General features: G+C 45.4%; 2 protein-coding genes across 2 annotated transcripts; one reads left to right on the forward strand and one right to left on the reverse strand.

Moving 5' to 3' along the window:
- Positions 1 to 5,760: 5,760 nt before the first annotated feature.
- Positions 5,761 to 11,801, forward strand: C922_01697 (serine/threonine protein kinase; the record flags this gene model as incomplete). The annotated part of the gene is made up of 15 exons (XM_008817300.1): positions 5,761 to 6,150; positions 6,423 to 6,596; positions 6,785 to 7,058; positions 7,233 to 7,761; positions 7,950 to 8,517; positions 8,822 to 8,936; positions 9,159 to 9,309; positions 9,477 to 9,665; positions 9,812 to 9,891; positions 10,116 to 10,202; positions 10,345 to 10,417; positions 10,619 to 10,703; positions 10,979 to 11,224; positions 11,426 to 11,505; positions 11,720 to 11,801. The coding sequence occupies 15 exons, from the start codon at positions 5,761 to 5,763 to the stop codon at positions 11,799 to 11,801; spliced, it is 3,123 nt and encodes a 1,040-aa protein (XP_008815522.1).
- Positions 11,802 to 12,393: 592 nt separating this feature from the next.
- C922_01698 (hypothetical protein) lies at positions 12,394 to 14,229 on the reverse strand (the record flags this gene model as incomplete). Its single annotated transcript, XM_008817301.1, has 2 exons — positions 12,394 to 13,955; positions 14,154 to 14,229. 2 exons carry the CDS (start codon positions 14,227 to 14,229, stop codon positions 12,394 to 12,396), a joined length of 1,638 nt encoding a protein of 545 aa, XP_008815523.1.
- Between the last annotated feature and the right edge of the window lie 588 nt (positions 14,230 to 14,817).

Here is a 14,817-nt window from a genome sequence, read left to right on the forward strand (position 1 = left end):
AATATATTATTGTAAAAAACCCCACGTGCATAAAAACCTTTTCTTGGCCAACTCTGTATGCATGCAAAGGGAGGCGAGCATATATTTATATACTATCTATGATATATCATTTACGTACATAGCATACAGCACCCCTGAAGGGAGAAGGGGCTTTGCAAGCGTGCATATAGTAAAAACAGTAGGTATAAAATATACTCGCTTGGATATGGTATTACGTATTACTATGTATATACTATGATATGTAGTACTACGTATGTGTATTATTCGTTCGATGCACTGCGAAGCTGTTCCGTGTTATGCTGCTCATTGAGCACCCGCGCGTCGTTTGCTTAAAGTCAGCTCATGGACAAAAAAAGGCCCCTTCCCTCCCTCTATCCCAAGTATCCACTTTTCCTTGAGTTTGTCAAAGGCGCCAATGGGGAGTGGCAGGGGAGTGAAAGGCGAATGGGTAGAGCACGCCAGGGAAGCATTCACCAGCATTATTTATTTAATGAGCTTGTTTGTTCCCAATTTACAAAGTTGTACATGCATATTTATGAACAAAGAAATGCATATTTATTTTAATTTTGTATGCATATGATATTTTTATCGCTTTCATTTATACATGAGCCATTCTTATTTCTTGCCAACGAGGTAAGACATATTTTTTAGTTCCTTGGGCCGTCCTCGCTGCGCACTTATCAGTGTCAAGCGAGAAGGAAAATGAACCGTTTTTTCCTTTTTGTTTTCCTATTTTTTTGTACCTACTTTTTTTCCTTCTCACGGTTAAGTTAAGCCCTAGGGTAGAAAGGCGCTGGGCTGTATACCTACATGCATAACAAATGGTACATGTATAATTCCCTTACATGCAGAGGCGCGACTAGTCTAGCGCATCGTACCCGCCCGCATTTATACTATATACGCCCTGCTGGTCTTCAGGTAGCGCTGCCTTTTAGCGGCACGGTAGAGTTCGCGTGCAGGGGCGCCGCGCCTTATATAAATAAGTAATGTATATATACATATATGTATTTTTTTTTTGAGGGCGCCCTGGGTCCCCTCTCCAATTTTACCAAAACACGCGCCTCTCGCTCCATGGATGCATGCATACGTGAAAGGAGAAGGAATGACCTTGCGCATAATATATTGCTTCTTACGAGCCATTTTTTCCCGTTTTCCCGTACCGCGAACGCGCAAGTAAGTGACCCCCACGAATTGGAGGCAAATGGGCGATTTGTGAAATGTAGAAAATGCAGGTAAAAAAAAAAAAAAAAACGGACATATTTGCAAAGCTGCGAAGCGGGACACATCTCTAGGTGCAAAGTATACATATCATTGTTTAATAGCACCGTAGGGGAGGATTAACAAAAAAGGAAATTAATTACCCATTTCGGCAGTCCTTCGCTTGGTCAGCTTTCCTTTTTTTATTTTTTTTCCTTCCCCCCGTTATCCCAAGAATCTGGCAAATCTAAACCGATCTTTTTACCAACCCTTTGTGGAATATTAAAAAAGCGCAAAGACAACTGCGCGAGGGGGATATAGAAAACGAGGGGGGTAAACTGCTGAAGGGGGCGCAGCTAATGCCGCCTGCCAAGGAAACATTGTTAGCATTGAACAATGGCGGAAGTGTCGCGTCGGGTGCATTTTGCCATGCCTCTACGTTCACACACAGTAAAGCTTTGTTCTGCGTGGTAAGCGGATCGTTGCATTCAATAGGACAGGATCGATGTGGCAATTTATTTTATTCTTCTTCGCCGATGCAGAAAGAAGCCTTGGAAATATTACCTCCAACTCGCGTATACTGGTGCGAAGGAAAAAAAAGCGGCAAAAGGTTAAACGCTTCGTGGGGAATGATTTCACCCTTTTGTCAGGCTCATGAAAGAGAATATTTACGTAGCATTTTTTTTTTCTTCAAATTTAACAGATTGATTCAGCGCCGCTTTGGGGGGGGATGTGTCAGGGATTTTTTTTTTAAAAGAGGGAAGTACCCTGTTTCGAAGGAGTTACCAAAATTGGGAACTTCTCATTCGAAAGGGAATGTGCCGGGAGGGGATTCTCAATGCAGTGTTGCGCTGGGGGGTAGAGCGAGGCGGTGGCGTAAGGATTGTCTAGGCCATACCTAAACTTCTTCGCCCAAGCTATGTGCGTGGATACTTCCGGCTGCATTATCGTGTCTGTGGCCCGTACTTTTTCGTGCCTTCGCGCCATTTGACGGTTTCTATTTCGCTTTGAATTGGTAACCCCCTCCCACACACACAAACAGTGGGCATGATAACACCTCCCAGATAAAATCATCGTGCAAAGTGGCAATAGCGCGTTTGTCCACCATGGGTACTGGCTTATCTCCTCAACGATTTGCAAATTTTCGTCACTTCAAAGAGGAAGAATTAAGATTGCCCTCTTCTCTCCTCACGTTTGCACGATGCAATGTGTAAATTTGCTGATCATTGCACGGGCAGATATTCACGTCAATGTTCAACCAAAAGTTTCAATCGTAATGGAGCGATGAGGAGCTTCCCATTTTTGCCCCCCCAACGGTAAGCACTGTTTTTTTTTTTTTTTTCTTATTTGCCCTGTTGATGTTGCGTTAAAAAAGGGTGATAATATAATGAAATGGAGGTATCTTTTGGGCATTTCCTTCCAAAGAGAAGAAGCGCATTATTTGCTAATTGCAAAGGGGGAAGTGGAATGAATCAGGAGAAAGTGAAATCTCGAATTGGTTTTCTCATCTTTCCTTTGGTCATTGTTATATTGGGGAGGGGCGAGTACCTGAACGTGGTAGCCACAATCCTGGTGCTGCGCGGCGTTCGCATCTTCAAAGCTTATTTTTCTTATTGGAAGCTACAAGCACACGGATGTGGCGTCGTACACAATGTGCACATTTAAGTGCCCTCCCGATCAAAGAAAGAGAAAAAGAGAAACATTAAACTTTTGTACAGGAATGAAACATGCCTACTTATATAGCGTACAAAATGAATGCGCCGATTTTTTCTTTTCCTCCTCGTTTTTCAGCTTAAATTATAACTTTTTGCGTGTAGTTGCAAGGGCGCCTTGGTTTGTTGACGATTTGAAAGCCTTTTTTTTTTTTTTTTTTGCCACTTGGCAATTTGCGTTAGTATATTCAACACGGGGCTGCTCGCGCAAAATGTACAAACATGTGCAAATATATATATATACATCATGCTTGTATACAATATGTAACTTCTTCCTGTTCCCACTTGCGCAACCCTCTTTACCATTTAAGCAATTTTTTTTTCCCCATCGCACGTTAGCATTAGAAAAACACTCATTTTCCATTTTTCACCGTTTTGATATGTAAAGAATAAAAAATCGCATTGTAAGGGAACGCAGAATAGTTTTTAAAAAACGAAAGTTTAAAAACAATCGCGTAGTCGCATAATTCAGCGCGTGAAAAGGAGAAGTCGGCTTTGCTTGCGTTTGCTAGAACAAAATTTGCTTTGTTTTTTCGGTTAGTGGACAAGCGGACGCCCTACCTCGGTGTAGTACATACGTGAGTATATATGCGCCCATCTACACCAACTTGTCGCGGCGCGTATACACCCCTTTGTGTGCGTATCTTCCGTGGTGCTGTTTTTCTTCACCCCCTCTCGAGCACATTCTTCTCAAATAGGACATTGTAAAGGTCCCTTTTTCCTAACGTCTTACATAGCACATATGCGTCTGAATATTTTTTCTCCTTTTACTTTACAGCCCTTGGCTACTTCACCCCATCCCTATATAAGCTAACTTTCGTTTGTAAAATGATAGGCACGATTTTCTCAATCCTCTTCACCATATTAAAATTGTGTATTGCCACCTCACCGATAATAGGTATTGTCTTGATATTTGTGCTCAACAAAAATAACGTCCCCGATGATAAAAAGAGAAAACCAGACTTTTATTTCGAGGTAGATTGATCGAGTGTGTCGTAAATGGACCAATGACACAGCTACGGAGAAGGGCTAAGGAGGCAGAAGGAAGAAGAAATGGGGCAAGTGACGAAAGCGGATTAACTGATCACCCACTCGCACACGTGGCACAGCTTTTTCTTTTCTTTTTTTTTTCTTCAATTTCACCTGATCAGGGAAGGAAAGAAAAAAAAAAATATTACAAAATGGCTAGTAAATAGTGAGCACCGCAAAATGGCCGCCTAACAATGGAACACAGTATCTTTCCCTTAAAATGGTGATTTTCCTGTTCTAATTTTCTCAACGCGGGCGTTCCAAAGTAGGATGGAGACCAGAAGAAAGCAAAATGTACGTGAAGGTAACCCCAGACGAAGTCCGTTATATAGGGAAGGTATGACCAGAAGGAATGTAGGCCCTTCGATTACAGGGCGTTCCTTGCGCTTGGCGTTTTTTGTATTTGACCAGACTTTGCCTCAAATGAAGAACAAAACAAACACCCACAGAATGTTATCATTTTGAAGTCTTACGTAAAGGGGTAAGAGCAACCTCCATGCAGCCGCTAACCCTCGTGTTGTTTGTTCCCCTTCCCCCTAAACCCTGCAGATATAAAGCGTGTGTGCGTGTGTTTTTTTTTTTCTCCATACGGAAATGTTTTTAATTTTTTAAGTGACAGCCAGGAATTTTTCCCCCTTCACTGGTGGTGAACCGTTTAAGGTTTTTGTAAACACCTACGTTTGTATGGGTGTGTGTCTGTGGGGGGGGGGCATCCTTATAACCGTACTCATGTTCACAGGCATGCTTAACTGTTACACAATTTGAGCCTTTGTTTATGTACCTCCGTGAGGTTATACATACATGTAGAAGTGTAGTTCATGTGCATAATGTTTTTTTTTTTTACCCCTTTCACAATTTTTTTCGCTTATTTTCGTGCCGCCTTGTGGGTTTTTTTTTTTCTTTTTTTTAATTGGCCGCTTATAAATAATAATAACCCCCGGGTAGGTGAAATATCCCCAGGAAACGCAGCCCCCTCTTTGATTCCCTACGCATCTATAATTAAGAAAAACGTTTGTCGTACCTTGGCAAAAAATCTGTATGTGGATGCTCCATTCCGAAGTGCGTGTTCTTATGTTTGGCCCCATGCGAAAACAAACGAGGTGGAATGATTTCGTTGGAGTGGCCGTCACTCGCTCGATAAGTGCATCCCAACGATTCCTCATCGCTCATGGTGGGAAATAAAAAATGGAGAATGCTGAGTAGTAGATAAAGAAATGAAAAATAAAAAGTGAAAAATGAAAACGGGCATACTCCTTTTCGAAACGGCATCGACAAAGCCATAGAGACGGAGAATTTCCCGTGGCGAGGCGACATAGACGCCGAATGCCCTTTGCACACGTTTATTGTTACCCTTCGGAAAAAAAAAAGGGCAATAAGGTAGATAAAAGTAGGCGGATTTTCCCTTCGTCCCTCTGCCATCTCGCGACGCCATTTTTCCATCTCCCATTTTTGCCTTTCCCCATTTTTAATTTAAGATAAACTCTTTTTCGAAAACCAAATTATGTCCACGAAAACGTGAGGGAGCAGCCCAAAAGATGCTGCAGGGGGAGGTGCCTTTTTTTGTGAGCGTTTCTCTCCAGCTGCATAAGTTAGGTGAAGGAAAAAAACGTCTCCTTTTAATTACGGACACGTTGCGCGAATATGCAAAAGAGCTGTTCGTCCCCCTCCCCCCCCCAGGGTGTAGTAACACGGGAGTAGACAGAAAAGAAACGTACATCGAATCGGTAACACAACGGCAGTGACGATAGTACTAGTGATAGAACATCAATAGGGGACATAACCATTAAGCCGCGAGAACCGGGTTGGCTGGGCTCTTTACCAAATGAAGGACTGCTCGAGCACGCGTAAAGACAGCGCTGTTTGGGGAGCCCTCAACGGCGGCGCCACTGGCAGTACGAAGAGCAACATTATTACGACCCCCATTGTTGGAGATAAGAACGACCTGACCAGTGGAACGCGCAGCGAGCACGGGGAGTGCATCAGCAGGGAAGAAGCACAAAGGGAGGAAGCCCAGTTAGGCGGTGCCAACAGGGGAAGTGAAAAGTGTGCAGAGGGGATGAGGGATAAAGGTGTACCCCTGCAGAACGACCAACATGCAGATGGGCTGAGCGATAAAGGTGTACCTCCGCGGAGCGACCAACATGCAGACGCGGAAAACGTACACAGGACCCACATTGACACGCTGCGGAAGCTGAAGTCAAACCCAGAAATAGTAATAAATCATTTGCAGGCAGCATAGGCATCTGGAGGAGTTACACTCGAATAGGTGCAGGCCAAAAGGGAAAGCTGCACCGAAACGAAAGAAATAAAATTTGGCCAAAATTAAGTTATATTTAGATGAGCTAAGTTACGCCACGTAAAACTGATCGCAGTGTAACGCAATGCAGTAACGGGATGGATGATCTAACCCGCCGCTTCTTTTCTTTTCTGTTCCTTTCTTTTTTTCTTCTTTTTCTTCTCTTTTTCTTGTTTGTCCGAATGTAGAATCTAAAGAGAGGGGAAGAAATAGTTAAGAGCGCGTGTGTGTTCGTCTCGGACGATCTGACATTAAAGAGGAAAATTGAATCCCCGACGGAGGAGTTTATAAAGCGACTCTCCATGAATGCCTTCCATTTGTACTTCCCCCCGTATGCCTCGTGTTATAACCAAATTTCAATGGTACCACCTAAATAGGCACGTCGAAAGGGGGAGAAGTTGTTCCGTTTCATTCCGTTCCTTCTGTTTCGCTGATAATCATGATGGTGGTTGTTCCGTCTTCCTGCGTGACCAGACGCATGCAACTTGCGTAACTGCGAACGACGTGAAGAGAGGGCTCATTTCCGTCCCAACACTTTTCTCCATTGGAGGCCCTGCTTTATCTCAGTGGAGACGTAGGGGACATTCTCATTGGGCTCAAATACTTAATAGAGAACCTTGACGAAGTAAACTTCCTAGTGTTGAGCTTTATTGCGAAACTGAAAAAGAAAAAAAAAGTGAAGAACAACCAGGTGGTCCTGCACCTCATCGAGTTTCTCCAAAACAGACTCTGCGAAGAGAACTTAAATTATAAATACAGCCGGGAACACATGTTGGACTTTTACGATAATCTCATGCATAGCAAGAGGACTTTCTTCGAGTCAGGTGCTGGGAGGGGCGGCTCGCCAGGGGCTGATCAGCGGCACGCATGCATATGCGCACTTACAGACACACATATACAGGTTTATGTCTATGCTGCGTTTGTGGTTGTCTTTATGCTTCCGTCTATGCTTCCGTTTATGCTTCCGTCTATCCTTGCGATCCCCCCTGGCACTGCAGGCCTTGTGAAGGACGCGGTGGACGTGAAGGACCTCAGGCTAATCTACTTCTACACGCACGGCGTTCGGATGAAGAGAGAGAGCAGCTTTCTGAAGGAGGTACTCCAGCCGAGCAGTGACTCCCCCGCCGACGCGGAGAATCCTTCCCGCGAAGGGAAAGTGGACACCCAAGTGAATAGAGAAGCGAACATCCAAGTGCGTGGCCAACTGAATAGACGAAACTTTGTCATTACAGACAGTGGACACGAATTACATTTCAAATGTAAAAAAAAAAAAAGGAAAAAAAAACTGGTGGGAGAGATCCCCGTCCCGAATGTACACCTAGGGTTACACTCATGCTTTAGAGAAAAATCCATCTACGATGTTGGAAGTTGTGATTTGTTTTTAAAAAAAAAAACAATGTGTAAGTATATTTCCAAGTGTGTTGGGCGGTACATGAAGGGTCGGAACATGTGCAGAAACGGAGACACCCATATTTGCAGCTGCCTCTCCAGCATCATTGTAAGCGTGTTCAGTGACGCCAAACTTCGGTAGGGCTTCTCAGCACAGTGCTCGCTTTTGCAGCAGAGGGAGCAGAAGCAGGAGCGGCAGGGGAGGGGGAGTGTACAACTTCGCGTTGGGGCTACTACTCCCCGCACAGACGTGCATGTGGGTCGACTTGACACTTCCTCTATGTGGGAAACCCCACCGCACCCTCCTCGATGACACCTCCGCGCAGCGAAAAGGTTAACATCGCCAAGAAGGAAGTCAAGAGTGTTAAAAACGTTTTGGTTAAAATTAGGAGGATAGAGAATTTGGTGGAGAGGATGATAAAGTACGACCCTGAAAATGTGATCTCTACGACGGAGGAGATCCTCCCCCAGCGAGGAAGTCAAGAGGCACATAAACGTAACGCAGATGGGCAGAGGGATAGAAGTCAAGTGAAAAGGAAACGCTCTGAAGTGGAAGCAGAACTTCCCGAGGAGGAACCTCCCCAACGGACGAGCGGCGAAGTGGCCATTTCAAATTGTTGCGACACTCGTGAAAGGACATTCTCTGAAATATTTTCCTCAGAAAATCGGAAAAAAAAAAAAAGAAAAAAAGACAAGGGCAAGGAGAATGATGCGGACAGGGGGGGTGACCAAGAACATTGGGATGCAGAAAGGGAAGAAAGGGAAGGAAGCGACGAAAGCGAAGAAAGTGATGAAAGCATAAAAACGCACTACTACGAAAACTACGATTTTAATTTTGTCTTCCTGGGAAGTGTAAAAAAGGGATCCGATAGGCACAGGTCTTTGTTGTTTAAGGTAAGGAAAGAGGAGTAGCCACTTTTTGAGGAATCGTTGGGCTGGCAAGTGTAAGGACAAAAAGGGGGGAGGATGAAGCCGCACGTTCCCTCGTAATAGTGTCAACAAGAGTGACCATTCGGTTTGGTCTCTCCCCCACGACACTTCCTACCAGAGTCCCAGCACCGCCAGCAGCACCGCCAGCAGCACCGCCAGCAGCACCACCAACCATACATAGATACAGAAAATCCGACGTGAACACGGCTAATCTATATCACACCTCCACTGTATGGAACGCGACTCTCTTCTCCCGGACCTCCTGCAGCTCCTCTGCGACTCGGTGGATATCCCCTGCCGATTTGTGCGTTACGTGAAGAACCACAGGGTCAAGTATTTCAACCTCGTCTTAGTTTCATCCCTTCCAGGTTCCGCCGCGACAAGTGCACCATTATGCGTTCTCGTAGCGCCATTGGCATAGAGCCATTAGCCTAGGGCGATTTGCATATGGTGACTAGCATAGGGTGACTAGTATAGGGTGATTATCATAGAGAGATTAGCATAGGGTGGTTACCTCAATGTGTGCATCTCCTCCTCGCGCGCGGCACCATTCCTCTGATGTGTTAATTTTTTTTTTTTCCCCCGGCTCACTTCACACACCGAAGAGCAAAACATCCCCGAGTGCATTATTCCCATCTTCTGGGAGGATAAGACAAAAACAAAGACCAGCTCAAGTGCGCAGTCGAAGATAACCGTTTCGAACTTTACCAATAATGTGAAAATGACTCTTGGATACATTGACCGTTTTTTTTTGAAGTAAGTCTTCGCAGCGGTTCATGTGTAAGTGTATGGGGGAAGGTTGCACGGGTGGGCATCCCATCCTTCTGCCCCTGTGCTGGCCCTTGGAGAGAGTATCGCCACACGGTGTTCCGAAAGAACGCACAGAAGCACGCAAGAAAACACTCTCTATCTCAATGCTGCAGAATATGGGAGGGAAACAACGAAGTTGTAAACCTAGACGAGTACTTCATCTTTGAGAAGAAGTTGGGAGTTGGTGGATTTGGCGAAGTATGGGACGTGTCGCTCAAGGAGGATAGAGAAGTTCAGAGCTCATTTTTTTTTCCGTGCATAAAAGACACAACGCACTTCGCTCTGAAGATTATGGACATGAAGTAGGACACTCATTTGGTTCCTCCATTTTGCAAGCAGGGCTCGCTGTGGCATCAGTGCTTTGGAAACTGCAAAAAGGGAATTATTTTGTCATTTTTTTTTCTTATTTTTTTTTTTCTTTTTTTTTTTCTTTTTTTTCCCCTTTTAGCGAATTCAACCTGAATGAATCTGTGATTCTGCGGGAGAAGGCACACACCAACGTCGTGAAGCTTTACTGCACCTTCAAAGGTTAGAGTTGTTTCGTTTTTTCGTTTCTTCGTTTTTTCTGTCTGGAGGGTCCGCTGTGAAAGTGGGCCACATTTTCTCGGCGGGGGCGTCTTCTCAGTTGTGATTAACGTCAATCGAGTCCGCTTAAGGAAATGACGGTTGAAACGTTATTTTGCGTTTTTTATTTTATTTTTTTTTTTCATTTTTATTTTTATTTTTTTTCTCCTTTCCATGCGCCCCTGCAGGCTACCAACTACTGCTGAACAGGCAGCACCAGGAGGAGAAGAAGGAGTGCCTCTGCTTTCTGCTGCAGCTAGCCGACACGTCATTGGGTAAGATTGTTCCTCCCTGCTGGTGAGAAAGCGGTCCATGCGTGGTGAAGTAGACTATCACGCCGATATATGACTACGCACATATGGAGACGCGTCTCAATTGGAACTCTCCCCCTTCTGCGTCATTTTGCTCACTGAACAGAAAAGGTCTTCTGCGACAAGGGAGCAGCATACAATCTGAATTTCGTGCGACTGACCCTGTTGGAGATAGCCAAGTAAGTTTACTTCTTCTGAAAAAAGGGAAATCAAAAAAATGACACTTCAGATGTACAGCTGGGCTGTTTTCGTGAAGGAGAACTTCCTACGAAGTTGTACGAATGGGTTCCTTCGGTGGTTATCCATTCAGAAAGGGATACCTACTGGTAGTGTCAACTTCACAAGCATGCTCATCTTTCACGCATGACCCCCACCCTCAGCGTAATGTCCTTCATTCACAAGCCAAATGCCAGACAAGAATTTTACATATATCGGGACTTGAAGCCGGACAACGTGTTGATAAAGGTAAGGGTGTCTATGTGTGTCTGTGTGTGGGAGACCTGACTTGTACGAGGGGCACCGTCAGCGATTTGTTTGTTCAAATAATGGATAGATTGATTTTTGCCCATCGGGTTATGGGTGTCCTGCCCGGAAGCTTTTTCACCCTGGTGCACGTGCTGTCCAGTGGCCATTACCAACTTTGGAGCGCCTTTCAAAATGGGCCTCTTACACACTGACTCCTTAAAAAAAGGGGAGCATATATAAACAACCATACCGCATAACTGCTTGCCCCTACGCAGGAGAAGAAGATCCTCCTGACCGATTTCAATCTGTCTAGGAAGGTCGACGAAGATTTCGAGTACCTTATGAGTCAGTGTTGTGGCACAAAGGGGCACTTAGCACCTGAGCAGAAAAGCGTGGCTTACAACAGGACTGTTGACATTTGGGCCTTTGGAGTTATTGTGTCTAAATTTTTAAAGCACAAAAATTTTCACTACTTTTCGCATGGGGGATATAAGGTGGACTTAAAACATTTTGAGGTTCAGGTAAGGGAGGAGGAGCTGCTCGGGTGTGCTTACAATGGTCTGGAGGGTATCGTCAGAAGGGGTGTCCTCTTCATTTGGACCACGCGTGGATCATTCTGTCTCTTTGTCATTTTTTCCCCTCTTTTTTTGACCTTTTTTTCTGCCATTTTTTCCTCCCTTCTTTCCTCATTTTTTCGGCCTTTTTACCCCCACCTGCGACAGGACAAATTCCTGATAAACCTGCTGCTCTCCTGCATCGACGAGAACCCTTTCATGCGGCCTACCTTCGGAGAGATTTCCCGGTGCGTTCGCCGAAAGGGGGGAGACTCCCTCGGTCGAAACTGGCCGGCTTAAGTGGCAGGCCTAAGTGGCTGTCCTAAGTGGCTGTCCTAAGTGACCGTCCTAAGTGACTGCACTGGTGCCGCCACGTACCGCACACTCCCCCCCGCTTCAAAAGAGGATGCTAATCAAGACGACCACTTACCGCCACATCACTTTTTCACCCCCCCTCCGTAGGATGATTATTAACGAAATTGTGAGGAACGAGCTGGAGAGGTATGGTCGGGCCACCCTTTTGAAGACAACTTGGGAGAAGTAGCTTCGTTGGAGCTTTCATTTGGGAAAGACATTCCACGGATGCATGGCAAGGAGTGCACAGCCAGGACTTCATGCCCATGACTGCATGTCTACCATTGCATGGCCATGACTGCGTGCCCGCGTGAGCATGCCCCTCTGCACACACATAAGAAACGTTTTAAAAAAATCCAACAGTGGTTTTGGTTTGAAAAAAGGTGGTCCATCACGGGGCGCGTGGGGGCCAAGCGGTTGGCATAGGCAGCACCGCCCCGCTGCAGCTGTACCAAGGGGCACTTGCACCATGGTAGGGTCAAAAAGGGGTGCCATACGAATGAAAAAAGGAAGCCATGAAAAGAGGAAGTGATGAAAAGAGGAAGCGATGAAGAAAGGAAGAATGAAAAAATTGAAGCGATGAAAAAAGGATCCCATGAAAAAAGGAAGCAATAATACAGCACGCAAGGGGTGGGTAAACGGGCTCTCCCGCGCAATCGCGCATAAGTGGATACGCACCAGGACATGAACAGCAGCATAGACGGTGACACACTGCGCCAAGCTGAGCCGGACTGCGACAGACTTCGCCACACACTGCGCCACAATGTGTCAGGCGCGCCCCCCTACGACTGCGTAAGGAAGAACATCGCAACCGTGGCGACGAGCGAAATGAGGCCGAAGGCCGAGCTCAGGCATCGCAGGGTGAACATGCTGTAAAAGAGACGGACGACTAAGCTGCACAGAAACGTGTTGGCAATGCGTGTGGTGTAGAGAAGGGACATATTCAGGGAGAAGTGCAGTTCGCCATACTTCTTAAGGGTGATAATAGGGATGGTGACAAAGCTCCCCCCGATGCAGAAGTAGAAGAGGGCGCACGCAAATGCGTACAGAATGTATATGTGCGAAATGGCTGGCAGGAGGAAACACGCACAGCATATGAACCCCCCTAGCAAGGTTACAGTGACGTGAAGCTGTAGCTTGTCATATATGGATCCCCATACCAACCGCCCGGCGATGTTGGACATGCTGTTAATAAAGCTGCCATTCAGCGTGATGAATTTATCTTCCATAGACGTGTAAGTGATGCCAATTATTTTCCAATACATAATGACAAAATTGATATACGAATTGAATAACACGACAGATAGCCATAGGAAGAAAAAAAAAGTGTCTTCTGTGCACTTCTTGTTGTAATACTTCTGCATAGTGCTGTCCGACGATATAGCTGTGTTTATGTTTAACTTGTTGAAGAAGAAATGCATAAAATTTTTCTTTCTCTTCTTCTTTTTCTTCCCATTTGGCATGCCTTCTTCATCTTCCCCATCTTCTCCATCTTCATCCTTTAACGCTCCGTCCAATTTTTTTTTTTTTTTTTTTTTTTTAAAAGATTTGGCTAGTCGGGACCCCAAGTTATCTGTCTCATTTGTTACATCGTTTTGGTCTCCCTTATTCTTCTCCGTGGTGATTCCCATTTGTTCGTCATTCTTCTCCACATCACTGAGGCTCCTATACTGTGCATCCAACTGTTTGTTGTTCTTGTTTCCTCCATCGAGATTACCACTACTGAGTTGTTTTTCCCCCCCTCCCCTTACTTCCATCGTTGCGAAAAAAGCACCACATGTGGCAAAAATGAGAAAGACCACAGACTGGATGAAAAGGACATGGGGGATTCTCTCAAGCACATGGGGGTCTTCAAAATAGCGTTCCTTGGGTCCACCACTGTGATCTGCAGGCCTCTCGACTGGCAAGACGTTGTTTCTATTTATAAGCAGAGTCTGTAATGGGCAATACAGAAATGGACTCAACGATATTGCAGAGATGACAATTCCACTGACCAACCCTCGGTTCTTTTTAAAATGCTTGTATGCACACGAAAGCGGAATGGTGAAACTGATTCCATATCCCAGTCCGTAAAGCCCCCCCATGAACAGACAAAGCATCAAGTACGAGTGAGCATAAACTGAGGACAGATAAAAGGAGATAAAAGATGTGAAGCAGCAAGTCAATATGGTTGCCCTCTCTCCTAATTTCTTCTGCACAACATTTCCAATCAGCATAGACACCCCCAGCATGATTATCGTCAGCTCATATATAAAAGACACATCCCTGTAGGTTACATTTTCGCCCTTGTGTCTCAGGTAGGAGGTCAGGTATATGTTAAGGTTGCCATACGAATTGATGATTCCTGCGCAGGGGTAAGGGGGAGGGAGACATGAGCGAGAACAAGCAGGTAACGTAGACTTACGGATGTGTGCAATATAAGCGGGTGAAGTACACTTGCGGATGTGTGGGACGTAAACGGGTGAGGTACAGCTCATTCTGTTCCTATATCTGGGAGGTAGGGAGAGCCCCCCCTTGACCGTCTCGTCTCTCCTTCACCCACCTATGTTTAGGTTGTATAAAAAGGCGCCAGTTAGGACAACGTAGGGGATCGCGCGCTTCGGAAGGATGGTCGTCATGTTGCCTATTCGTCACTTGGCTGATGAGAAAAAAAAAGGAGGTGGTGATGGCTTCGCTGTCCCTTTGCTTTTTTCTTCTAACCGTGGTCGTGCTTGTACGTGACTGTACGCATTTGTGTATATACGTATCGGCCGGTGTGCGATATCGTCGGATTGGCCAAAAGGGCACGTGTGGAGGAGTGTCGTGTGCTGCTTTGGCGAGCTAAACTGCCCTGCACCGCAGGGGGTACCATTTTCCTGCCGCTGGTCACATGTTTCTTCTCAAGAAGGAGCAGCGTACACGGCCCGGCTGCTCTACCCTCCGTGGATGGAGACGAAATGCTGGGGCGTTGGTGAGAGAAAAAAAAGAAGAAGAAAAAAAAAAAAAGCTAGAGTGACTGGTTGCTCCCTGGGGATACCTCTCCGCAGGGTGATTATATCTGAACTACACCACGAAAAAAAAAGAAAAAAAGAGAGAAAAAAAAAAAATGCACTGATATGATACGGTATGATATCTTATGATGTGCAAAAACAGAATGTAACGAAACACAACTGCCTTGCGCATGGTTACGTTCGCCTAATCCGTTCTGCTCTTTTTTTTTTTTTTTT

The sequence above is a fragment of the Plasmodium inui genome (genome assembly GCF_000524495.1).
Source record: "Plasmodium inui San Antonio 1 unplaced genomic scaffold supercont1.5, whole genome shotgun sequence".
Lineage (NCBI taxonomy): Eukaryota > Apicomplexa > Aconoidasida > Haemosporida > Plasmodiidae > Plasmodium > Plasmodium inui.